The following is a 26,486-nucleotide window of genomic DNA, read 5'->3' on the forward strand; positions in this document are numbered from 1 at the left end:
CTGGTTGGCATAGTTTACCGATATGTGGGTCAAAGTCATGTCCTCGGCGAGGCCAAGAAGCCACTTAGCTCGAAGCGGCCTAGTCTCCCTGTTCGTTACGATCACCTCCAGGCCAAGTTTGGTCGAGATGAGCGAGTCTTTATTTATGGATCGGTATCGTTAAGCGCGTTAATCCGTACGAGTCTTTTCTTTGAATTCGTCAATTCGCATTCATAGACACGGAATCGTGCGATTCGATTATCTTTCGGTGGAAGCAACGATTCTCCGACGTCCATCGAAATTTTACATAGTCTTTATCTTTATATTTTTACAACTATTATATTCCCGATAAAAAAGAAACTTTACATTACGTGTATATCAACGAATAAACGATAAAAATAGAAAGGAGATCTGGAAGAATCGGCGAACGAAGAATAGAAAAGTCAAGACGAAGATTCAGATGCGTTGACCACACGATCGCGACCATCTTCGGAAAAACTTGAACTTTCGACTCGTCAGATCTACGCATCTACCGTTGCTTTGCAAATGCTCGGATTTTTCTCGCGTTAGAAGGAAACAGGAATTATTAGATAATTCCGTTGCATCGAGAAAGGCAAGTTGATTCGTCTTTGCAGTCTTAACTTTCTTTTAATCGCGTCTCATAATCACGGAGAAGCTCGCGAAATTGTAGGGACGCAAAAATAGGGAGTTTAATGAAAGGTTCGCAGAGGTATACGTATAGGCGGCAGAAACGCCGTGAGAGAGCGGAGAAAGTAAACGCAAGTACGACGAGAGTTTCTTTAAAATAAATTTCCACCTGTAACTTCGTTTCTCTCTCTTTCTCTGTATGTGTACATCCATATATATATTTTTTCAAATCGAATATTACATATAAACATATATACAGTTCACCACTATGTTCTACAGGACGCGCGACTACGGGGGCTAAAACAGACAGTGTGTGTGTGTTCTTTTTAACTTAAGTATAAAGTAGGAGCACTTAAGAAGGAAAATCGTTCGTAAGAAAAGAGCGGTAATATCTTTCGTTTTCGCGACGAGATCATCCACACTAGCGAACGTGTACGAACGTCCGTTCAACTTTACGATTGCAATCAAATTTACAATTGAAACGAAAGGTGAAGGGACGCGACACATATGGAGGCAGAGGATTCGTTGATCTCGTGGTGACAGTGATCCCTGCGATTCGATCGGCGTTGGGTCGCCCTATTGAAATTTGACTATGTGAAAAAAAAAAAAAAAAAAAAAAACGAAGGAAAAAGGAAAATAAGAGACAAAACTGAGCGTGGATGGACAACACCTGCGCAAACTTACGAGCTAGCGGTTCTAAAAGGTAACGAGCGCTTGATAGCTTGGTCGGCTGGCGGCGCGGCGCCTGTTTCTGGCTAAACGGTAAATACGTATAACTCGGTAACCTCGGTGAAATCACAATCGTCGTGCGATTTACACACACACGCACGCACATATATATTATATTTATATCCATTTTGCATATACAACTCTATGTTTATATATATATATATATCTATTTGATACATATATACGTATATATATCAATATCATTAAAACGGTACTCTTTCACGATCCGCCTGGTACACGTTGCGCGGGGCTGACTATGTTTAGTTGCGATGAGTAGGACGACGCGCGAGAACTATCACCCCCGTCGTTTCAAGCAAACTCGATTTCGATGCATTTCGCGCACCATTCTCCCTCGAGTCGATGCTCGACAGACGAACGCGTTTGGGTGAGATCGTTCGTTGAAATTGCACGCAGATCGTTCGCGGGATTAGCTGCTTCTAGCGATTCGCCCATCGACGAGTTCGTCTCGGTTCGTCGCCGGAACGATAACGCTCGTATTTAGATCTCGCGGAACTCGCCGACGCGCGATGAACTAATACCTTTGCGACGACTTCGACTAACTAAATTGAGCCTCGTTTCAAATTCTAGCAGCTATATAGGTACATGTATTTTATTATATTATAATTCGCTAATACGATTCGTATCGCTAAAATATCGCGCGTTCTTACTAATCTATATACAATGATTGGAAAACAGGAGCCGGGGAATCCGTTTAATCGCGTCTCGAAATCGAAAGGTAAGAGCGAGCATTTCCAACACCACGATGGAATCGCAATTTCTAGCAGGGTTTGCAAAGCGTCGGATCTTTTTCGTACCACGTTTTTCCCTGTCCTCGTAACAACAGGCTGTCGTAATTCGAATCGTGCTAACCTGTCCAGTGAAATCACGCGTGCAAACTGGAACGAGATGAGATCGAAAAAACCGGCGCTCGGACGTGAGAACATGCCGCGATTTTGTGGATAGACTCGTCTCCGAGAAATTTCGCGGCCTCTTTTTTTTTTTTTCAGGCAACTGGTCGACGGATCGCCTAGCGTGAAAACTAGCGACCACTCCAAACGGAGATTCGCGTATTTTTCTGGAAAGTGGTGGCTTCGCTTCGCTATTACGTTGAACGATTTAGAACGAGAAGAGAAGAATCGCGGTGTTAGCTTTATTCGAGTATACGCTCGCGTACGAGTTGATTTCTGAAAACGAAACGAAGACAGAAGGGAGAGGAGACATTCGAGGAGTAGCACGTGCAACGGGATCGGGGTTCGGGGATCGGGGATCGACGAGTTAAACCGACTGCGGAATTTCGGTCGAAATACGTCGGATCGGTGACTGTGGGAGGTGGCGAGGAAATCGATTTCCAAGGCTCGTGGGTTTCGATCGATCTTTCTTTCTCCTCGTTCGGACGTTCGTCCACCGTTCTCTTCGTCTGGATCCGCGAGGACTCGTCGATTCGTTCGTTCCTTCTCTCGGCTGTATCTCTCTGTTAACGTTTCATGGATGTCGAGACTCTCTCGCTTCGATGTGACTCTTTTATTGCGTTTCACTTTCGCGATGAGCTTGCCCGTCCGATCGGGGCGTGGCAAAAGTGTAACGCAACAGAGGTCCGAGGCCATCGTCGGTCGGGATCGTATGCGTGAGGCAAGAAAAACAGGGCCTGCCATCCTCTCTCGAGGCTTCGTTCGCGTAGCGCCGCGGAGGAGAGAGATATCTATACCGTAGAAGCTTAGTCACACCTCGGGCCACGTCCTCGTAACGCGTTGCATCGATCTCCTTACGAAATCGGTTCGCTCTTAAAATGGATTTTGTGAACACACACGTCGTTGCATGCCGCGCGCGGATCCTCCGATTCCAGATGCGCATGCTGATGCATTGACGAAAGGAACTCCACCGCCTCTTTCTCTCTCTCTCTTTCTCTCTCTCTCTCTCTCTCTCCATTTCCCGACTTCCAGACAAACTCCTGTCGACCGTTTCGTAGCTTCGCATCGTGAAATAAATTTCAATGTTTCAACTCTGTCGCCAATCTTCCGGTTATTGGTATTCAACATTCAGTAGAATTCTAGTTGCAAAGTTTCCTACCAAAGTTGCGTCGAGCAAAAGCGACGTTAGTTTTTCCGTCGTTTACGATTCCAGGGACGATTTTATCGCGTTTGTTTGTTGCAATGCGTTGCATTTGCCAGTCGATGACGATTTTTATCGGCTAGATATCAAGGTCGCGGTTGTTCGAGGTTCGCGTTTCATTTAGTCGGCGGCTCCTGTAATTTAGAAGATCGCCGACATTTCAAATTAGAAAGCGCAAATAGTTTCTCACGCGTCACCACTCGAATCCTCCGCGCCACCGTTTCTTCGGATTCCTTGGGAAAGAATACGCCCAGGCCTCTCCTCGTCGCGCTTTTCGCTTAATCGCTCGTCGATCGTATTTACCAAGGTCAAGATGATCTCCTGACCGCGTGGTTCGCCATATCGTGCACCTCTGCACCTGCGCTACTTACAGTGAATGTCGGTACATGGTAGAAAGTACCGATAAATTGCCACCTAGTACCGTGCCGGCAGCCGATTCCATCGCTTCCAACCTCCCTCTCGCTTTTCCACTCGCTTCCCTCTACTCTCGTGCGCTTTAATTTCCCTAATTTCCATGTTTCCGAAGCGAAATTCCTTCCTCGCTAATCTTCTCGCGGAATTTTTCGTTTCGCTAGCGTTTCGATCTTTGGTACCGTGATTCCACGTTTCTCGCACCGAGTTTCCTCTCTTGCCAATCACCCAGTCGTTGCTCAATGATCCACCGCGTCGTAAATACGAAACCCGGCCAATTTCATTCAATCCGTGCAAGATGAGTGCAAAAAACGTCCAACTTTCCACCAGCCGGATTTCTAGCGGATTACGAGTCGCCCACGTAACCATCCGGTGCCAATTTTAGAAGCGTTCGTACGGTACTCCGTTGGCCGGCTGTTCGATCTAGATCGAGCGTAATTAATCGAAGCGGGTCCCGCTTACTCCCAAGGTCGAAACGCCACCCGTACACTCGCGTCGATTAGAAAGTTCAGATGAATTCGTAACCACGAACGGAAAGCGATCGGATCGTTTCGCCCCGGGTACGGTTACCAGCGATCATCCGCAGGAAACCAGGGGCACGTAGGATCGTGTGGGATCCGGCCGATGGCGCCTTTACCAGCTTCATCGAGTCGTTCTGGTAATGGTCGGCTACAGGAAGCTGCTTTTCCTGCGTGTTTTCCCACGTATTCGGTGTTATTTATCTTCGATATAAGATTCATCCTAAAGTGCGCCGTTAATTTCTCCGTCTTTGCATAATCCTTTGATCCGTTTCATCTTTGCATGATCGTTTCATCGGTTTAAACTTTGCGTAATTTCTGCTCGTTCAACTTTTCTAATTCGATAAATGAAAGTCGACGATACGGACGGCTATAACGATCCGCGGACAACTCGAATGCCAAGACATGCCCGTTCTTTCGATGATTTCTTGCTTTATGAAAACCGTTCCACGCTCTGACGTCGCGTCTCCAACTTCCTCGATGACGAACTCAACGAAGAACTTAACGACTCGTGTCGCGGGCATCGAGTTTCTCGTTCTTTCCGGCCGAGGACGATCGACGACCGCACGGATCCGCCCATCGATTTCTATTTCATAGTCGGTCGTCGGTGATCGACACCGCGGATTAGGATCGAGGCGATGGAGTGGTTAAAATTCACTTTCTAGGTCGTAAAATCGCGAAGCGTCGTTTTCAGCCATTCGGTATTTCCCCCGTGGTGCTTGGTATTGTTCGACGATTTCGTCTCCTGGCTGTTCCTGGCAACAGTCGCTGGAAATTATCTAGCTTTGCCCTTCGAATCGAGCAGCAAATATTCTAACGAGTAGCTACGCGATTCCGCTAACTTGCTAATTTTGAAAACGGAATTTTGGACGAGAAAAGAGGACGAATACGACGAGAATTGAGTTACAGTTTGTCAGCCCTCGCGCGTTTATACACGTTCCGTGTAAATTAATCTTCAAAGTACAGAAGGTTATTGTACTTTATAGAATTATATAAAATTTTGTCTTCGATCGACGATAGTATAGTTCCTTCCATAACACTGCCTTGTCGATTAATTTAAGAACGGAATTGCACGTATTTTATTAGTCCACCTTGCCCTACTGGAACGTAATAATCTGACGTCTAATGGTACTAAGATACTACTTAAAGTCGAGTTTTATCGTCCGCCTCGGCTAATTGTAAGTCTCTGCGCATCAAATACTTCGGAAAACATTTCAGGCACGTTCTGTAAGGCACCTCTTCGTTTGATCAACGTCTGAACACGATGAATTCTAGTTACCAAGAGTTAGAATTACACGAGAATGTAAAATTAGCGAAACAAGTCCGTTGCGTAAAAGTAATTCGTCAACGGTAAGATCGATACTTTGTCCTCGGGTAAACGGGCCGCTATTCACGAGCGATGGGTTCGGTCGTCCACCGAACGGATGGCGACGTATCGACGAAACTTGGAATCCCAAGGAACCGTATCGATTCGGAGATACTTCGATGTCTAATTAATCGTACCCGATGAGGAATCGTCGGACGTACGATCGGATTCCCCGACTCAGGTGTTATTTCCAGGGGACAATGGCGGGGAATTAACTTCTCGTTGCTCCTCTTGCACGCTCTCGGGTCTGCTGGCGGTGCTGCTCGACCTCGAGCTCAGGTTATCCCTGTCGCTGAAGTAGGAAGAATCGCCTCTCTTCTCTTCCAGCTGAAGTTGTTGTTTGTCGTTCCTGAAATCGTCTCCTCCATGACCCAGCAGACCAGGGAAGTACGGTATTCCTTGTCTCTGCGAGGTGATCTTGCCCATGAAACTGCGAATCTCTTCGAAGTAAGACTCGTCCGCTCTCGGCAATTGTCCGTGGTACCTCGATCTAACTTCGTCCAGTATCGTTGGGCCATCGGCGTCGTGTTTCTTCAAGTGTCTGTCCAGGTTGGTCTGCTGTCCGAAACATCGTTCGCACAGCGGACATTTGAACGGCTTTTCCTTGTTGTGGATATTCCTGACGTGACGTTGAAGGTTGCTGGAGATGCTGAAGCTTCTCTCGCAGTACTTGCACTTGTACGGCTGCTCGCCGGTGTGCGTCCTCAGGTGCCGCGTCAGGTTCGCCGATCTCGGGAACACTTTACCGCAGAATTTGCACGAGTATCTGTCCTTCGGCTTTAGACCGGCTTGAACGCTGATGGAGTAAGGTGGAAGATTGGAAGCTTGTTGTTGCTGCTGCTGTTGCTGCTGCTGCTGTTGACTCGAGTGACTTTGTTGCTGTGGCTGATGTTGCTGGCCACTCGAGGGACTCGGAACTCTCGCGGCAGCCTGAGAGGAAGAGGACGACGTGGAGGAAGTGGTGGAAGAGAATCTGTTCGGTGGCAATGGTACCATGGTCGGTAACGCTCGCACTTGGATTTTAGGCAGATCTGGTACCGACGAACTGTGATGGTGCGACCGGTACATGGCTTCGAGGACCAACGGATGAACGGCATGATGCTGAGGAAACAGAACCGTATGATAGGGAAGACTTCCGCCGAGACTATTTTGATTCAGAACCTCTATCTCGTTCTGATTCTCGTCCGTGAGTCTTTCCTTCTTGTGATCGACGCGAAGATCCAACGGTTCGCAGTCGAGATCCTCCTGATGATGAGATTGAGGTGGTCTAGCCGCCGGACTCATATGCGGCTGTTGCCGGTGTTGCTGTTGATTCGTGGGACTCGACAGGCCACGACCGTGGCCGTGGCTCAAATCGTATGGCAATTCTTCAACGTCCGGCACGCGAACGCTCAACGGATAGATGCTGGCTTGCTTCGGGCTGATGTGGCCCGGCATTTTTCTCGGACTCGAGTCTTTCTCCCGCATGGCTGGAGGGTACTTCGGGTCGTGCAACAACGTTGGGGGCAGGGGAATGTTACCGAGATATCCGCTCATCACACCGCTTCTGTCACCCTCGGCTTTGCTCCTGCTCGTCGCTCGGAATGATCTGAAACGACCGACAAATTCTTTACAGTCACTGAAAATAAATTCGATCGAAAATCGAACGTTTACATTGCAATTTAATTTTCAATCTTCATTGTTGTTTCGTTGCTGCAACAACGAGCAAATTTACAATGAAAGAATGCAAGTATCGTACCAGACACGTCTCGTTCGGATCACCGACAAAAACTGATACGATTTACCGAAAGGTTTTCGTTTCTGCCAGGTACACGAACTTATCCTATACGTCAAAACGAGACCTACCTAAGTAACCTACGAAACTGAACGCGATACATCAAAGCGTCAACCATATCGTGATGAATGTTCTTTCAGCCGGAGGCGATGATAGCGACACGTTTTTCGGAGCCGTAGAAATTAATCTTCCGATCGTTCGAATTGCTCGCGTTTTCGTGTATTGACGTCACGCTGAACGATATCGAGATACTTTGGTAACGAACGCGCGTCGAACGTACATCACCAACGATTTCTACCATGAAAGATTGCGAGGAACAAGCTACGAGGATGTATACGAAGTTCTTAAGTATGCGATCTCCGTGTAACGGAACTCTAGTAGAACGTACAACGATCTAGCTTTAAAACGAGACACGTGATGCGAGAGATTCATAGCCAGTGACATAATCGACGTGTTAACCGTTGGTTCAAACTTCTTTTTACAGCACGTGCTATCTATCTTAATCAACGGACATCGTATTCTCTTGATTTTGATTTCGATCTTACGAAACCGATCTCCGGGCAGATCCGTCTGCGCATAACGTACACGCGTAATGTAAAATCGCTCGAGCGAATCAACAAGAAAAAGCTGTTTTATTTCTTAAATTACGATTTTATAATCCAACTGCGTTTAAAGGAATTGGGGTGCAGCGGATAAACACACTGCTCGTGCAACAGAGATCGCAAGAAAGTTATACGATACATGCTGCAACGAAGACAGGTTGTCGCGTTAATGTTTCCTTATCTGGCATCGAAATCACCGCGCGTAAATCGTTACTTATGCGCGCGTTAAAGTCTTCGCTGGGCATATCATTTTGTACGAAATTCGCCCGTTTCGTTTTCCACCGTCGTTCGCTCTGCCGAAGGTTAATCGAATTCTTCGATCGATCTTCGACGAAGGAAGTTCTCGCTAATTCGAGAAATCGAAGAATCCTTTCACAGCCGGTGTCGTTTCACGCGAGTCGATCCAGTTACCGAAGAAGCTAATCTTCAGCTGGTTGTCCAGTTCCAACGAAAGAGAAATCCGCCGGTGACAGGGTTGGTGACGGGCGAGGGGGGAAGGGGGACGAGGCGGAGGAGCGAAGGGGACCGAGGGAAAAGGAGGAGTCGGCGACGGTGCAAGAACCCCGTTCCGGCGTAAAAGGAGCAGGAGCAAAAAGCTCGCGACCGACAATAGTGAAAAGCGTTAATTACGAGTATAGAGAACGCGACGAGAACTGTTAGGTGTTCGGTTGGAATCGAAAGTGTACCGAACGGTTCGGAAACAGCGATCCCTCCCGGACGATGTTCGATGATCCAGAACGACCGAACGGTTTCGTTCGCGAGTCGTTAACCCATCGTTGCGTGCAAAAACCGAGATAAATTCCTCACCGGGAAAACGGTTCTCTCGAGCTTCTTTAATGACACTCCTAGCCTTTATTACCGGAATTATCGATGGACAGCGAGAAAGCCGCTAATTCTGAATTCCAACGATAAGAGATAGTAACTGGACCGTTCCCGTTGCTTTCCTCGCGTTCTCCGCGAATCGTATTCGTTGCGAAGAGAACCGATAGGCATAGAGACGCGTCATCCGTCTAGATGTCGTTGATTAAGTTCGATTTACATATCGTACTTTCCCTTGTTCCCATCCGAGTCAGCCAGCCGGAGAAACTCGCGTGTGCTAATCAGATTTTTCACGGGATACAACGTCGACGACGACGACGACGACGACGACGACGTAACGCGTCCAACGGCAGATAACACGATCTTAAAGGCGCCTTTTACGAACAGAATCTCTGTCTGTCGTTAATTCGAACGTTTGGTAGTTGGTGGATGTTGGTTTAACGAGCCCGCTGCCGCTTAATCGACCGTGAGGCTTTCGACGAGAGCGCGCGCTCCTTCTCCCTTCACAGATTTCCGGTAACTTAATCGCGAGCGGAGCGTACTTCTCGGAATTTCGTTTCCCTCGAGCAAGCCCGAGGCACCGCTTTATCTCCCGAAAGGTGGAGTTTCTCCGAGCGACTTCGTGAGTAATGTCCACGGGAAACGGTAGCTGGTTCCGTGGAACGGCAGTCGAAACAAGAAGAAGAAAAGGCGGGGCACACGATCCTTAAAGACTGACATCTGTTACGTGAATCAAGCTCGACTGACGTTACCAGAGATCGGTCGAGATCCACATGCCGCCGGCCACGATCCAGTTTTCGGTTTCTAGAAAGTCGGGATGAGTCGGGCGTGGTTTGTCTCTCTTTCCCTCGTCGTTTCTTTCTCGTTCACCCTCTGCCTCTCGCTCGTTGTCGTCCTTGCCGGTATGATTTCTCTCCCGACATTCACCTACGTGTACCATAAGTGCGCCTCCAGGGCCGCATGCGGTCCACGTACATATTGCACAATGCGTTGTTTTTCGAGCGGTGTTATGCTTTGGCAACATCTTTTAACGCAGCGTTTCCACTCGACCAATTCCCTCCCGTTTTTATCAATTTTACGTATTTACGAATCTCCAGTTTCACGACACTCGACATTTTCTCTATCCTTCAAATTTCTACGATCCGAGAATACTAATTTCTACATCGTTTATTCGCGTTTACCTATACGTTGTTCCACTCTATATCTTAGTATCTTGATATTTCAGGATGCATCGATATCTTTCAACGCAACTATCGTGAGATTTTCTTATTTAATTATATCGTGTTTCGAATAAATAAAAATAACCCACGCGTTGCGAGCCAAGATCATTAATTCAACTCGCATGGGTTCCCTGCTTGCGCATGTATCTGAAAATCTTCGAGCGTTAAATGCGTCCCTGCGGCGTGGTAAACACCGTTCGTGTAACGCGTATAACCGTTCGCCACTTGTTACCCGAACGGACCACGTCCCTGGCCGGATTGTCAGGCGCAGGGAAGATTTCAATCGGTCGTTTCTTTTCGCGTGACGCAACTTTTCTGTTTTTTGATCGGCGAGAAAAACAACGAGACAGTGGAACAGAGAAAAGAAAAAGAAAGAAGAAAGGTGTTTCAGATATTCAAATACCTTTGCTACCATTTTTACAGTTCGTTACAATTTTTCTTTGTGCGACCAACCTGTCCAACGCAATGAACTCCTATGTTAATTCAATATCTTGTTCATTGTTACGTGTTACGGTAGCAACAAATTGCTCTTCTGTTCTACCTTTACGAAACGTGTCTTTTTTCGAACCTACGATTCACCACATAAACGTAATATAACAAAAGATCGTTTAATCGTTCAAGCACGAAGAACGTAATCTGATACATTTTCAACGAATAAAAAATAACGCTGAGATTTTTGCATCTGGATTTTAAATTAATAAACGCTCGACATCTTGACGCTGGACAGGTTAATTCGCGCGGATGGTGCTTATTTGGCAAATTATCGACCAGGCTATATTACTCAATGGTTTAAAAATCTTGCAGAATTTCGTTTCAAGATCGTGCTCATTGCGAGAAAGGTTCGTTCTCGCTACGGATTTCGGACGATCTTGATCCGCAAGCTGTCCCCTGTCCAAGCACTGTCCGAGTCGAGCGACATGGCGAAAAACAAGATGCAGGAGACGATGCGGTCGAATAAGAAGAAGCAAAGAAGAAGAAAGAAAGACGCGTCGATTCGTGTCTTTCCTTGTTGCACGGGGTCTCTGTATGAGGTACGATCGCTCCTGCCGATAACGGGGCCAAGAGGTGCCGGCATTTAATTACGACGCGGGCCCCTTTAACCACCGCCTTGTCGGAGATAAAATACGAGACGCACCACTAAATTCATACGGGCCGCGACACCGAAATATTGCTCTACGTGTGCGACAGGAGACCGCGTGTAATTTTCGGTTGGCCGTTGCCTCTTTTGCTATAAGTGTAAAATTGCTTCGATAGCCGGTGTCGCGGCTGTAACATTGTAATCGGCCGATCGGCACGCGTCAAATTTGCGTACCGTCGCTCTCGACCGATCGATAACGACGATAAAACAAATGGCAGCGACGCGTTACGGGAATATCTTGGTCCGAACCCTTCGTCAACTTCCAAGGATTTATCGGGTAATTGGAGTTCGTCGGAAGATGGCCACAGAGCAAGTACAAAATTGTGAATCCCCCCTTAACTACCCATGTGAAATTCGAACCGTATTCTTTGAGTCGAGTGGAACTTTGGTCATTGGTCGTGTATCCGCAAGGGTAAGTGGAAGTAAAAGTATCACAGACACCAGTACTATAGGCGAATTCGAGGGAAGGTGGACAATAAGCGATCGCGAAACAGCGAGGAGGCAGTGAAAGGTGGTAAAACGATACAGAACAGCGAACGAGTGGCGTTCAGTTTCTGCGCCGCTTAATCGTTTTCAATGTTACTTTCATTCGGCCTGACAAGCGACACCGTTCATTATTCATCGAGCTTCGCGTTTCGTGCTTGCACCGGCTACTCTGACTGAATTAATTTGTCGACAACATTTCGTCCGGTTGCGTACGCGTACGTTGCGCGCGTGCAGCGCCGATAAATCCGACGATTATTATTTATGATTTCGCCTCCGCGGTATAAAAGCTTCGAGTCCGTTTCCTATGTCGGCTTGATCGCGCCCACGCGGTGTTTGGTAGTTAGCAACCTTGCAGCTTGTTCGCGCGTACGGCTACATTTCCGCGGAACAAGTGAAACGAAGGGAAAGGAGAACGACGAAAGGGAAAAAGCGAAGCAAGTTGCATTACGTCTCGGTTGCGAGACACGTATCGAAATGTCCTCGAGAATATCGAGTTTCTCTGAAATACTTGTTGCATAGCCTTGAGTTCGTCCACAGATCTTAAATCAACGAACGAAAGGTGGTTAGGTTAAATGGTTGCAACTAATTTACTAGTAAATTGGTTCGCGTCGAGAAAGTACTCCCCGCAGTAGAAACTGTCCGTTCCTGATTAGACGTGTCTGGGCTTTTTCTACTTGCACCGCGCTCGCGCCGCGTGCCACGCTAACGCGGTTCTGTTATTTTCATTTTACCGCTAGGTGTCTGCGTACTATACACAGAATAAATAAAATTCTAGCCAGAAAACGCACGTTGTCTACGTAATTTTGAAATGGACAACACGCAACCAGCGATATATTAATTGTGCTCGACATTACGAAACGCTTAAACTGGAGCTTAAAATAAGCAGGTCTCGGAGCTCCGGTAGGAATCCGGATGGAATTTTTACAGCTGGAAAAACGACAAAAGGAGAAGTGATTCGTCTTTTTTTTTTATTGTTTCGCTTCTATGGAAACACTGCCATAACGCGTCTCGCTAACCTTATCGGTTAACCGAGTCGATCATTCTATTCGGATTGCGATGAATGGGTTAAAGAAATCTCTTGTTTGGTTTCCGGTACTTCTACAGACGGTCTGACCCTAATAGGTATTCAGCCATTAGGATCGAGCAAAGACAATGCCGTCAGAGATGACTGCAATCTCGCTTCCAAGGGAACGACGTATCATCCACATTCCTCTCTGTCTCGCTAGAAACCTCATTGAATAACAGTCTTACGTTGTTGAATTTCAGACACTTTCGAATCTGCATTTCGATCCGTGTGCTCGTTAAAGTAATGCGCTCGATTCGAACTAAATTCCAACGGAATTCGATAGAAAGTAAGAATCAAAAACGTACCCGATGCATAGTAAAAACATTTAGGTAGATCGGAGGCAATATCATCGCGAAGAACAACGAACGAAACCCGCGTAATTTTTCCTGGTTCGCGTTCGGTTTAATTTGTCCAGCAGTTACGGAGCGAGTTAACAGCGATTCGTTCGAGTGAAACTAAACCGTGGTACAAGGTAGCTGCAGGTGCTCTCCTAACTAGGAAACTTCAACGATGATGTGTACAAATTCGAGAGCGTTCTCGACGTGTTCAATAACAAGAACAAGGATTTGCTGCTTGGAACATACGTAATTGCAATCGATAGACGGACGATCCTTCGTCGATGATTTTCCACGTAGTAATTCGCGGTCTTTCTCAAGCCACACGGACATATTTCGGAGTCCTCGGTATGAGATAACATTCGGTAATTTTCTCCGCTATTTCCACGATTTAGATAAATGCCCGACGATTGCAGGCGTTTCCTCATGAAATCTTAACTATCGGCGCGCCGCTGGAATTTCGCCTTACACTCTCACCGCGGTACTGCCGCGAGTTCCGCGTTATTCGTCGACTTGTTGGTAAAAAGGTTGACAAAAAAGCAGCATGAAAGCAATGTAAAAAATATTAAAATGCGACAAGAGTACAGAGAGTATGAAAAAAGCAGAAGGTACGCAGGGAAATTTCTGCGTGGAGATACGATGTTTGATTAGAAAAATTAATCGGCTAATAATTCGTTGCTACAGGACAAAGCATGGTAGTTACTTTCTCGCGGAGTTTGCCCCGTTTCGAGGCGAAACGCTAATTGCCCGAGGTTAGCCAAATATTTCCAGCCCCGCCGGAAGAAGATTATGCCATTTATAGACGTTAGATCGAGGACTTGACAATGCTGGGCTGAGAATTTTTCTCATGGGTCGCGCAACGCAACGCGTTTAGACCGCATCTGGTAACAGTAACGGCCATTTGTCTGCAAATTACGCGATAACAGAGGGAACCACGCGAAGAAGAGACACGCGAGTTAGAAACGGGAAAAGAAAGTAACTCGTGTCCATGGAAAGGAACTTCCCCTCGAGACGCTTCCTAATCGCAATTAATACAATTATCATGGTAGAATTCTGCTGCATGTGGATGCAACTTCACCGAGAAAAGAAATTCCATTCTGCATAATTTTGGAATTCGAACGTTTAACAACGAATTTCCGTATATTCTGGTCGAGTAATCGTCGAAGATTAGCTACAACGACAGACACAAGTACTTTTGAATAATTTTTCCACGTTCAATACGATATCCGTGATAAACTTTCGATTTAACGATCCATAATGTCAACTGTACCGCGCCTGAACCTCACAGGCAGTCGAGATTTCGTAAGAATCTTCAGGCGACGCTAAAGTGGCGCGAGAGGTGTCGAAAGAAGCAGCTCCCTTCTCGATCCGCTATCGGAAAATTGTTCGGAGCGTTGCGTTTCCAAGGAAGCCAGCTGACGAAGAGAAAGGAGCGGCAAACGGAGGAAGGGTTCGCCGAAACAAAGACATCAAACGATTTACTCCGCCGTTAGACAGGTCGACCGAGTCCGAGACCACAATCGGTTTCTCTCTGGTTCCAACCACTCGAAAATGCCCTCTGGCGGACATCCGAGTTTACGAAATCGAATCTCCAACGTGCCCGATAAAATCGATCAAAACGATACGCCATAGAGCGTTTAAGCTATTAGAGTTTTTTCTATTGATTATTAGCAATCAAATTCTAGTGGTATTTAATTTTAGACGTTTAATGGGTTAGAAACTCCCTCTTTACGGCGTTATGGATAGCCTGATGTCGACGACACGCGTGTCTCACCGCATTGAATCGCTGCATCCGGTGGTCGTTTTTGTCACTCGATCGAAAGTGTACTGGACGCATGCACTACTTATTTATTTATCTTTGTTTTGTTTCTTTTGCCAACGACTGCACAGCCTTGGCGATAGTCGAAGAAAGTTATCGACAGCGTCGTTTAGTAAGTTTTACTATCGTTCGAGTCGCATTAAAAGATCACAGGCAAGTTCTTAAATCGTTTACGGACGCACAATGGACATTATTCTGTCAGGAGAGGTCGTTGACACTGATAATGGAAATTTGTGGCGACGACGGTAAATCACAGGTAAAGAAAGAACAGAAGGAAAGAGAATTCCCGATTCCAGGTAGGACGATGGGACTCGCAGATAAGGGAAGAGAGGCAGCGTGAAAAAGCTATCGGTTATGTAATTGGTATATTTCGGGCGATTCCATGGCGCTCGTGACCGAGATACGAAAATTACGTATGGGAGCGCACCTTCTCCCCGGCTAATAGGCGATTGTGATTTAAAAGGAGTGAAATCTGTGGCAGATGAGAAAACGAGCAGCGCGACAGTATAGAAAATAGACGCGGGGAACGCCCGTGAGCGACGCCACGGCGAGATCGATGACCCGCTGTAATTCAATTCGACGTATTAGAAAGCGTCTTTTAATTAATGCGTAGCGAACGATATTGGCGGCGAGAACGAGTACACAGTTTGGTAAAGCTCCTGGTTGCGGTGATTAATTGTAATCGCTTCAACTAGGGGTCCAGTCGTGGAACGAGGCTGTCAGAACGTGGTCCGTAATTAGAACGGCGTACGATCGAACTGTTGCATAATCGATGACTGTGGCGTGGCCTAAATTCACCTTGTTCGATGTATGTATTCGAGGTATTCGTAACCGAGCAAAATGTGCTGTACGAGCCACCTCTTGCTCTAATCAGGCAGATTCGATCATTCTGTTTTCCCTACTATTCGCGACGATGTTTCTTTCGAGTCCACGTGTCACGTATCTCGTTATCTCGTGTCGCGTACCATGGAATCGAAACGAGACTTCCTTCCGACACACGGAACTCGACGAAATGAATTCCGTGCCCTCGCGGGACGCGAAAGCGACGGAAAGAAATGTGCCAGGGATGGCAAAGAGCGGTCTCGTCAACGATCGTAACCGCGGAGAAAGGGGAACGCACGGGGGGACAGAGATGGTTGACTAACAAACGATGATTTCGTCCCGTGTCGCGTGAATATTTCATGAGAAAACGGTCGAAGAATCGATGCCACGTAGAACCGAGAGATCGAGGGATGGACGCGTTTAGAGATAACGAAACCGGTGTAAGAAAATGGACGAGGAGAGAGGCACGATGTCGCGGAAGAGGCGTGTGAAAGGGTGTCGCGACGGGTCTGGAAAGAAAGGAAGGGAGATGAACGAGCGACAGAAGAAAGAATCGGGCCAAACGCTAGCCAACAACGGGCCCCAAGGAAAATTCATGAAAATCTATTCCTGATTTTGTGACTGATCGTTGTATATATTTATACACGGCGTTGGCCAGGGTCCGCATCGATATCGGGGATTACCAACATTCCACGAAGTGACACGAACGCTGTACAACTGCGTCGTTCCTCGTAGCCTGTGCCTCGTGTCGCAAACGGGCAATTTCGCGCGTTTCGCGGAAATCATTCCATTCGTGGAAACAACGATTCCCCCGTAGAAGTTTCCGATCTGACGCGTTCTCCGTAGAAAACGAGGAAATCGAAACGGTTTACTAGCACCTTTGACTTTACCTGATTTTAGGAGAATCGGCGTGTACGCATTAAGCGATAGTTTCACGCTGAAGAAGAATTGTGTATTCCAGGAAGATGTAGAATGCCCTAATGGACACGCGATGTGATTCCAAATTGCTTGGCCGAGAGACGGAACCAACCGTGTCCTTCCAAGGCCACCGGTAGCCAATCATTTGCGAAACGAGCGTAAATTAGGGGATTCTCGCGAGGATCGATGGAATTCGAAGAAAAGGATTCCCAATGTTTTTTCTGCTCCTTATGTGGAAAGTGACGAAAGTGGATCTATTCGTCGTTTCGTTTCTACAACCAACGCAACGACTCAATTTCCTGACAAGTCTACTCGACAAATTCATTCGTGTATTTATATCCTCGAAAGATTGCTATTGAATAGCCTAAAAATTTGCTCCTATACGAACGACTGGTTTCCCTCGTGTAAAAGACCTTCGATCAGGCATAACCTTCGATCGAGTAAATGAATGCACACGTGCGTTTGCCGCGTCGCATCGCGCTTCGTCAGTGGTCAGCTGTGAATCTAACATTTCTCGTATGTAACTTTCAATGAATATTGAACGTAGATGGAGTAAAAATTATCTAGACGCTATTCAGATAATGACTCGTGGTTGGAAAAACTTCTCGGGAGAAAAAGTACACGGTTTAATATGTACATAAACGACTGTCAACAGAAAAATATTTTCTGTCACTTTTCAACCTAACGTTATTCAATAGCCAATTATACCATTCAAAGTCTGAACGTTAAAGCTTCTCTCTAACGAAGTGACCCTCGAGCACTCGAACAGTTGTTATTCTCAAGAACATAATAAAGTTGATCCGATCGGTAGTCAGCAAAATACGACATAGCTGATCCATAGTCCGTCCTAGAGTCAAGGTACACTGGACCATAGAACTAGGAGATTACTCCGTGTTTCTCCAGTCATCCTTATTTTCCCAACATGGTCGTCCGCGCATGATTAATCGAACGTTCCAAGTTAGGCAAACGTTATCGGCGCAATAGCGGTGGCGAACAACGAGGAAGAGACAAAGAGCTGTGATTCGATCGAGAAGAGGTCCGTTCTAGCGGTGAGGTGGCCACGAAGCGGCAACAAGCCTATCGAAAACACGATCATCGAATTCCCACGCGCGTTAAATTATCACGTATTAAAACGGTTATCATGTAATATTATCTGGCCAAGCGTTCGAACATTCAGCAGAAATATTCGACAGCTCTGACCAATGATGGAGTTCTAATACGGCGTTCGCATTCATTAAGACTGCGCTAGACTCGATCGTAATGAAATTAATATAAAGCCAGCGTAACGACTGCTTAAGGATATCGAGGCGAGTTGCACAGATAATTACTTGCGTATCGACGCCGATTATGGCTGGGGAGAGGCCGCTTTCCTAACAAATCTAAGCTCGACTTTTGGCGAGAGAGTCGCACGACTAAAGGTTCATGCGAGATTCCTTTCATAGTAGTTATTAGTTGTTTCGATTTTCGTTGTCACGTCACAAGTGCAAGATTATGACCTGAAACTGAAGTTTTCAACGTCATTTCGAATCTGTGTCTCTTGTGCGAAACGATCGAACATGGAGGACTTCGATGCAGTCGATTGAATTGAATTCGCTCGTTTGGGATCATAACGTCGAAGGTCTTGGTTTCGGAAGTTTTCACGACGAATATGCCGACAGAAGGTTGCAACTTTTTTGCACCAGCTATAGTATTATTTCACGGTGTTTTTGGTCGCTTTTTGCAACGCACATAAATCGAAACGCGGCAAAAAGATTGCATATTCATGCTAACGTGCGATGATCGCTTCGCGCTCGTAAAAATGCCAGGTTCGTACTTTGGCTGAATACACACCATGCACGTGTCACGTCCGTTTACATTAAACTACCAGTTTATGAACTTTTTTACTTTCCTTTTTTGTTTCCGTTCGATCTGCAACATTAAAGAGTATACCGTGTGCAAAGGTGCAAGAAAAGACCATATTTGAACGAGAAAGGAAAAAACGATCTAATCCACCTTTCCACCGTGCAGGAAACGAAAGCTCGTTTCTTTTTCGCAAGGACAAAGTACGAATGGTTTTTCTCGTTCTCGGATCAGCTTCAGCCTCGACTCGTGGATGTTTCCTCGGGAGGAAAGTAGGCGTGTGTCGCTCGTCTACGATAGGTGGGATCATCGCGACGGGACGGCAATGAGCTTAACAATGGCATTGCGGTACTGCTCGAATTTAATTTGAAAGCAGCGAAGGCCCATTGTACGTGTACACACAAACGGACGTATAAATAGACGCGGTCGGTGCGCGTGCCCACGCAACAACAGCTTTATGCCACCGAACATCCCCGTCTCCATCTTCCTCTCCCTTTCTTTCACACACTCTCTCTCTCTCTCTTTCTCTCTCTCTCTTTCTCTCTCACTACTTGTACCGAGTCGAATTTACATTTACAACCGCGTGCGCGCGTCTTCTAGAATAAGAACGTATAAATTCTCGTTAAATGCGATTCTCCGAGACTTCGTTCTGTCGCCTCGGTTTCATCTGGACACTCGCGTCGCGAATTTAACAGTACCTAAATGCTGCCAGCGTAGACGTATCTCGTATGGCGATAGTTTTTCTTTATTTTAATACCCAAGATGAGAAGATTAATTATGTCTCCTTGCTGATATTTACGTATTTACGCGATTAAAGCAATACTTAATGGAAGAAGGAAACTTTTACTTGGATGGCATTAAGTTAATTACGTCGATGGAAACATGAATGCGCATAGACATTCGCGATCTAATAATAATGCTATCTTTTTCGTGCTTGTAAATTAAAGTTGTTTATTACGTTTAATGTGCAAGGGAACTCAATAAGTTAGGAGATTAGAGGCGTTTTACGACAGCTTTCGAGATAACGGATAATAACGTAACACGATGACAAGCGGGGCGGGAGGGGGACACGAAAGATGCCACGAGGAGACGGCGTTGTCGTTCAGGAACCGTTTTATTGCCGTTTGCGCCAGTCCAGAGGCGAGGACATTGTTCGAACCTCTGGGAGTCTCTCATGATTGTCGTGCTTTTTCCATTCTCGTAATAGTGGTCGTATTCAAATAACGTCGGTACACGTTTACGCATCGCGATCGTTGGGCAATCGGAAAAAAAAGAAAAAGAGGAAGCGACCTGCAGTCGTTCGTGCAACTTCGCTCCACTTGACACCGACGTGCCACATTCGATTCTCTCGAATCGCCTTTCTTCTCGTTACGCGGCTGCATATTCTTCCAAAAACGTAACATCCACAAATTTATCACTCGCAATGTTCGCAGTTGTTCGTATCGTTTGCTCGCGAGATAGTTTGGTCCATCGAACGGAGTCGTAGAAATTTTCGTAGCTTTCGGACGACGCGAAGAATGTATCCAACTCGATACAGAGCGAAAAAGGAGTCGCATTACAAACGCACAAACGCGGAAAATTCTGAGAGCTAACCGTTATAGGCATCGCCGTCCCTCATTGGATCGCGATAAATCCGGTGTAGTTCGATTCGCATCGTCGTCGATCCCGATGTTATCGATCAGCAGAGCGTTAATCGTACGAAACGTCCATGCAAATTACAGAGCGAAGCTGCTGGAAAAAAATCGAACAACAGTCGCCTGTGAGTTATTACGCAGACAGAGGAGACGCGGTCGCGAGGAATCGTTAATGGCACTTGGCGAGGATCGAACGGCGCGGTGGCGGGAACGGCGCAACCGGTTGAAAAGAAAGAAAATAATGGAACAGTGAGTGTGAGCGAGAGAGAAGAGGGGAAGGAAGGCCGGTGCTATTGGTTTCACGCGACCGTTAACGGTCTTGTCGGTCTATTTCGATCGCGGCGTGGCTCCTACAACAAAAATTGAAGCGCCTCGCCGCTGGTTTACCTGTTATCAATTAACTGTTAACGTTGCTGCACGTTCGGAACCGTAAGCGCTGCGTGCACTATCGTACCCGGCCTTTTCTCTATGAATAATGTATCTCGGTTCGGGGAATTCGTGGCATTTAATCATTGAATCGTTAAGAGACGGACGACCGACTTGCAAAGATTTATGCGATACCCACGAATATTCCTGCACCGTCATGAGAATCTTCTGTCGTGCCTGATGGCCTCCTTCGATTCGGAGCAGGCGACACGCGTTGAATGTCGCGCTGCTTCGCCCGTACTCTCTGACGATGTTATCGATTCTTAAAAAATGCTCGTTAAACGATCGTAACATCTTGAATTCCGGCAAACGCTATGTTGCGCAAATTTTATATTAGTTCGCAAAGTTCTATTCGTATTATGTGTTCAAATATGTTAATAGCCACGGTGGACGATAAACGAGAGAGAAAAGAGCCGCGGTGTTACAGGGCGAGGATTCCTCTGATAATACACAATAAAATAAATGAACAGGTCGTAGCATAAATGATGCGGAAGGTTCGTTGCAAATGTTTATTACCTTGCAGCAGCTGTTAGCTTCGATACACGTGCGGTTAATGGCGCCGTATTTATGAAGGGAATGAAAAAAGATATGATCGGTAAATAGGCACGTTTTGAATTGGAAAATAGCTGTCGTAATAGCGTAATAGTTAGACGGGATAATTATTTCGACAATCGTACAACCGGAGCAACTTTTCAATCGAAACATGCTATCGCGCGTTACAGGTAGCCAAGATTATGTAACGACTCTTTATACGTGTCAAAAGTTTCCTGTTTATTGACTCAGAAGTTGTTACACTTACCCGTAAACTATATTAGATTATTCACCATGTTGCGCAACTATTCGCGCGAATATTTTTGAAAAGTAAACAATAACACGATTCTCAAACCGGTTACTACTAAATCGTCCTCCAGGAATAAACGATTTTTCAAAGTTTCGCGTAAATCGAGCGTCTAACCGCTCACATCGCGCCAAGTTATCTCGTGGCAGTCGCGATCCCGCGAATGGGCGCAGCCCCTCGCCAGTCCGGAGGCGCGTAAATTTATGAACGAGGAAACGGCAAGGATCGCGGCGGGAACATAGCTTTTGCGATGTGTCTCGTTGGTTGAGCGGCAGAACGAACCGTTCGGTGATATAAGGACGAGCGTGGGCGACGCTTACTTTTCAAGCGGAATCGCAAACGCGACTTCGAAACTGGTTCCAAGCGAATTAGACGGCCGCGGGAGACTCGCCGAGTGAAACGCCGCGTCGTCGCTCGTGCGTTACGGAAAACGATCTATGGATCTATTTGTTACACGGATCATTTTTCATCGTGCCACTATGTCCGATGATGAACGGCCGATTTTTTACGCGGCGTCACACGATACGAACCTATCGCCTCCTAGGATTTAAGTGGCGAGTCTATTTAATTTGTTGCCGCCTTGAGATTTGTATCCGTAGGATAGAATTTCGCGAAGGTAGAAAATTCCATTTCCTACTTGATCTCCGAAAGATATATCTTTGAGAAGTGAATATTCGTCGTTTTGTACGTAACGATACCAGAGAAAGGAGCCGCAGGAGTACGAATCGAGATTTTAGATACGGCGAGGTGGTCGATAAGTCGGTAGCGGGTTAAGGAAGCAAACGTCTCAATCGATTTCAGGTTGACGCGTTTTCTTTTTTCGTGATCTTTGCTCGTTTCACGCGACAGACGCTCCGAGGAATCGAACGCGATCGAGTGACTTCATAAATATTCAGAGGCGCCAGCCGAGCTAAGCCTCGCCACGGGAAGGGAACGAGATCGGGTCGAAGAAGAACAAATAGGTTTACCTTATGCGTCATTCCATGACCTTGAAGCCGGGGGTAGTAGTTGGCTGCACTTCCGGTGAACGGTTTCTCACTTTCCCCACTTGTTTCGTTGCGATTTTTCCCCCGTTCGATCAAACTCGTTTTCCTTTTTTCCCCCTTGATCGCGCGTTCGTAACAGTTCGACGAGTTCACCACAGCTCCACGCGAGAGAAAGAGAAGATAGAGTCAGTCAGTCGAGGGAGGAAGAGAAGAAGAGGTAGAAGAAAGCGAAGAGGAAAAATAGGAGGCACTCCGGTTTCAACAACGGCACACTATCCTCACACTCGAGCACTCTTCTTCTTCTTCGTTCATCGATCATCCGCGGATCGTTATTCTACGAGTATCCAGATCGAAACGTCCGATCGAACATCCTGACGGTGATTGCGAGGCTCCGCGACGGGAATCTGCGTTCCAAGAGCGTGCCTCGTGGCGGCGCGGCGGCGACCACGTGTTCGAGCGACAGATCGCGACGCGCTTCCCTCGCTTTCGGTGCGTGTCACGCGACAAACGCTGTTCCAGCGGATCGTTTCTAGGTCATCCGGATCACCGAATCGACGTGGAACGGGATAATTATCCTAGAACTGTGTGTCCTGTTTCCGTGCTTTTGACTAGAGATAGTCCTCCTTGCGAAACTGTCGTCACTCGAACGGATGAAACGATCTAGGGCCACGCGACGACCAATCTTCACGGATGCACCTACGATCGTGTAATCGATGGATGTTGCACGCGCGACCGTCGTGTATCCTGTCCGGTCGGTGACGGTGACGGTGGCGTGGTATCGTGGATGCGGAAGGTGTTTCGGCGGGGCGATCGTGGTGTCCCGCGTGATGTTTCCGATCGATCGCGTGGATCGCGTGTCGTGTCGACAGGACAGCCGAGTCCTGACTGGTTGGTTCCTCGACTGGAGAGCACGGAGAAACGGAAGGAGTCAACCACGTTGCTCAGCACCGTCCGGCGATCGTTTGGTGCTCCTTGTCCAGGTCCTCTCTCGAGGCGTGTGATATCCCCCCCGTCGGGCTGCCTCGTGGACGAAGCGGAATATCAGCGAACGCTCTCGACGAGATTCGTGAGACGCGACTCGCTGCGAGTCGTGGCTCGTCGAGGCGGGAACGGGGAGAGTCGTGGCGTGGCGTGGCGCGGTGAGGCGAGACGGTGCAGGAGACGCGGCGACGAGAGGAGGCTGTGTGTACGGTGGTGAGTAAGCCGAGTGTATCGGTGAGTAAAACTGCGTCGCGCGAGCGAACAGAGGGGTCGGGGACGGGAGAGCGCGCGGCGTGGTCGCGATCGGAGTGGCGAACACCGAGACGGTGAAACGGAGCAGGGGAGAAAAAGGTGATCGACGAGAAGAGAGAAAGAGAGGAAAGTAGACCAAGTTGGTGGAGCAAGCGAGAGGCGGATCGATAGTGAAAGAGAGACGGGATGATATCGCGAGGAGAAGCACGCACACAAAGAGAAGGGTACCGTGGTGGACTGGGCGGGGAGACTGAACTCGTAGGTTGGCGGGTAGGTTGGTAAGTAGGTAGGTAGGTAGGTAGGTGAACCACGAGGAACACACGGTGGACGTTCGCTTGTATCGCTGGTAGTCTGGGTGGATCGTCGGTGCGCTCCAGGTAGGAAGGTGTGCGCGTAAGGATAGCGAGGAGCTCCCCTGCGTGTTAACCGTGAGAGACGTCGGGAAGGTAAGTGCTTTCCTCTCTTTCAGCCACGGAGTAGCACCACGCCGGCACGCGACCTGCCCTCTCCCACCCCGTCTTTAGTCTCACGATCTCTCTCCCTCTTCTTCCCGTCTTTCCCTCGCGTCTTCTTCCTTTTGCTATAGCGGCAGCGGCCTCTCCCTCTAACGCTCCTCGATCGTTTCCTCTACGAGGTTCCTCCTCGACGTTCTCCTTCCCACTCTTTTGCTCTGTGCCGCGAAGGGATTACCGCGGTAGTACATAGTGTTGGTGCACGACTCCTACCAGGTGGACACCGACACGCCGGAATCCTCCCATCAGACGCGAGTATATACCCTCGAGAGGAGAGAAAGAGAGAAAGAAGCCACGAGAAGTCGGCTGTAACGTTCGCTATCTCCTCTCTGTCGTTAATCGCGGTGTAACCTCTCCGCCAACTAATTCACCTTTGTAACTGTACCGACATCCCACCGAGACCGCTTTACGGATCATTCGTTCCTTCTTTCTGTTTCCTTCGAACGTGCAAACGTCTTCCTACTTGATTTCCTTGATACGAGAGTCGTTGAATTTTCATTTCCTATTTTTTTTTTCTTGTCTGTTCCGTTCGATCCGATCGATAACACGGCAGCGGAAACGTGTAACGTTACCATCCTCCGATTTGTTCTCCACAGTCGTCGCTAGCGTACTCGTCCACCCAGTTGTCGCACGTGCGCCTTTGTTTTCATTTTAGCAATCACTTTCGTCGATAGATCGACTCGTTTCACCTTCTTCCTTGTATTTCCGCGATCCTCTCCTCTGAGGAACAAGACCTGCTCCACCAGCACGTTCAACAACTCATCGTCAAACTACTCTTATTTTGTTCCTCGTTTCTAGGTTATTAATTCACCTCCGTAACTGTACGACTACCCCACCATCGAGCCCTTGGCTGCCGGTTCTCGGCATTCCGCGACGACGGTCCGGTTGTCCTAGGACCGGGCCAGCTCCTCGTTACGGTTTCGTTCACGGATCCCTACTACCGAAACGCTCGTGGCTCCTTTCGACTCGTCTCGCAACACGAGTGAACCAGTCGGACTTGATAGCGATCGATTGTCATCGAAACTTTTTCTTTTAAAGAAAGCGAAGCAACTTTCGACCTCCGTGGACTATGTTCTATCAATTTTACGTTTCGTGTTATTCGGCATCCCGATTTCTATTTTTCTCATCCAGCTTTTTTTCCTGTCAGATCGGCGATTCTTAATTCAGCATTATGACTGCTAGACACCAGGAAGTCACAACATAACGTCATTGATCTAGTTGAGAGAATCTTTTGAGTCTTGTCAGAGTCTCCAGCCACTCGCTTCGGAGTTGCCAATGAAGTTGAATCCTATTCTGGCTCTTTGAACAGTCCATTAATTCCCAGCCGATGCTTCGTCGGCATCGAAACCGGAGACACGCTGTATTAATTAGCGAAGCTGTAGCTTGGATCGGGCGATGATCATCGCATAAATTACTCATCCTTGCGTCGCCATATTTGGAGGAAACTTTATCCAAGTCCTGGCTTTCTGGGTCAATCTCTGGTTAGCTTCTTAGCTTTAGGTTGCTCGAGACGCCCGAGAAACTAAGCACGACGAGTAAATCGAGGAGGCAGTGTAGGTATATACGTCTCGAGACCTTAGATCATCGGATCCTCGTGGATCTGCTCGCTCCGCCTTGTTGCGCAACGTTCACCGCCGTCAGTGATCTCGGGCACAGCAGTCCTGACACAGTTACCTGGTCAGAACGCTACGGCCAGATTAAAGAAACGAAAAAAGAAGCCAAGAAACGTGAGCCACTCTCGAACACCCTTCTCCCCTCCGCGTCGCCGTTTCGTGACTTTTTTCCGATCTTTTGGTCAACGAAACGACAGTCCTGCAATGTCTCTTCCCCCGAATGATCTCTTCCTTAGAATTCGCTACCATCTTTACGTTATATTTTCACAAACCATTTTTCCAAACTTTATGATAAATTTTATATTATCTTTTGATATATATATATATCATAATTTAATATTGTATAATTATCGTTGATTAAACTATTTGTCAAATATAATGTTATTATTATTATTATTATAAAATTTCTTTCCCACCCTTAAACCCAATATTATCACATCGACTGCAAGCTGCAAGGCGTAGCCTGTTGTCGCAATTTTCGCAATCTCTCTTGTGGCCATACACACCGAAGGGCGCTAAATTGGCGTGTTGGTGTCAATCAAAGATCGACGATCGTGATATTTCATACTGACAAAGGTGGGTCGGAATTCGCGACCACGTCGCGACGGATTCTTCCCTCTCGCATTCTATTCTGTACGATGACACT

At 47.2% G+C, this 26,486-nt stretch overlaps 1 protein-coding gene across 1 annotated transcript; it reads right to left on the reverse strand.

The window, feature by feature from the left end:
- Window positions 1-803: 803 nt before the first annotated feature.
- On the reverse strand, window positions 804-23,491 carry LOC126865306 (MDS1 and EVI1 complex locus protein EVI1-A-like). The gene is made up of 2 exons (XM_050617703.1): window positions 22,465-23,491; window positions 804-7,348 (listed from the first exon to the last, which is right to left on the reverse strand). Exon 2 carries the CDS (start codon window positions 7,294-7,296, stop codon window positions 5,938-5,940), a length of 1,359 nt encoding a protein of 452 aa, XP_050473660.1. The 5' UTR covers window positions 7,297-7,348; window positions 22,465-23,491; the 3' UTR covers window positions 804-5,937.
- Window positions 23,492-26,486: the final 2,995 nt, after the last annotated feature.

Source organism: Bombus huntii, chromosome 4 (assembly GCF_024542735.1).
Source record: "Bombus huntii isolate Logan2020A chromosome 4, iyBomHunt1.1, whole genome shotgun sequence".
NCBI classification, from domain to species: domain Eukaryota; kingdom Metazoa; phylum Arthropoda; class Insecta; order Hymenoptera; family Apidae; genus Bombus; species Bombus huntii.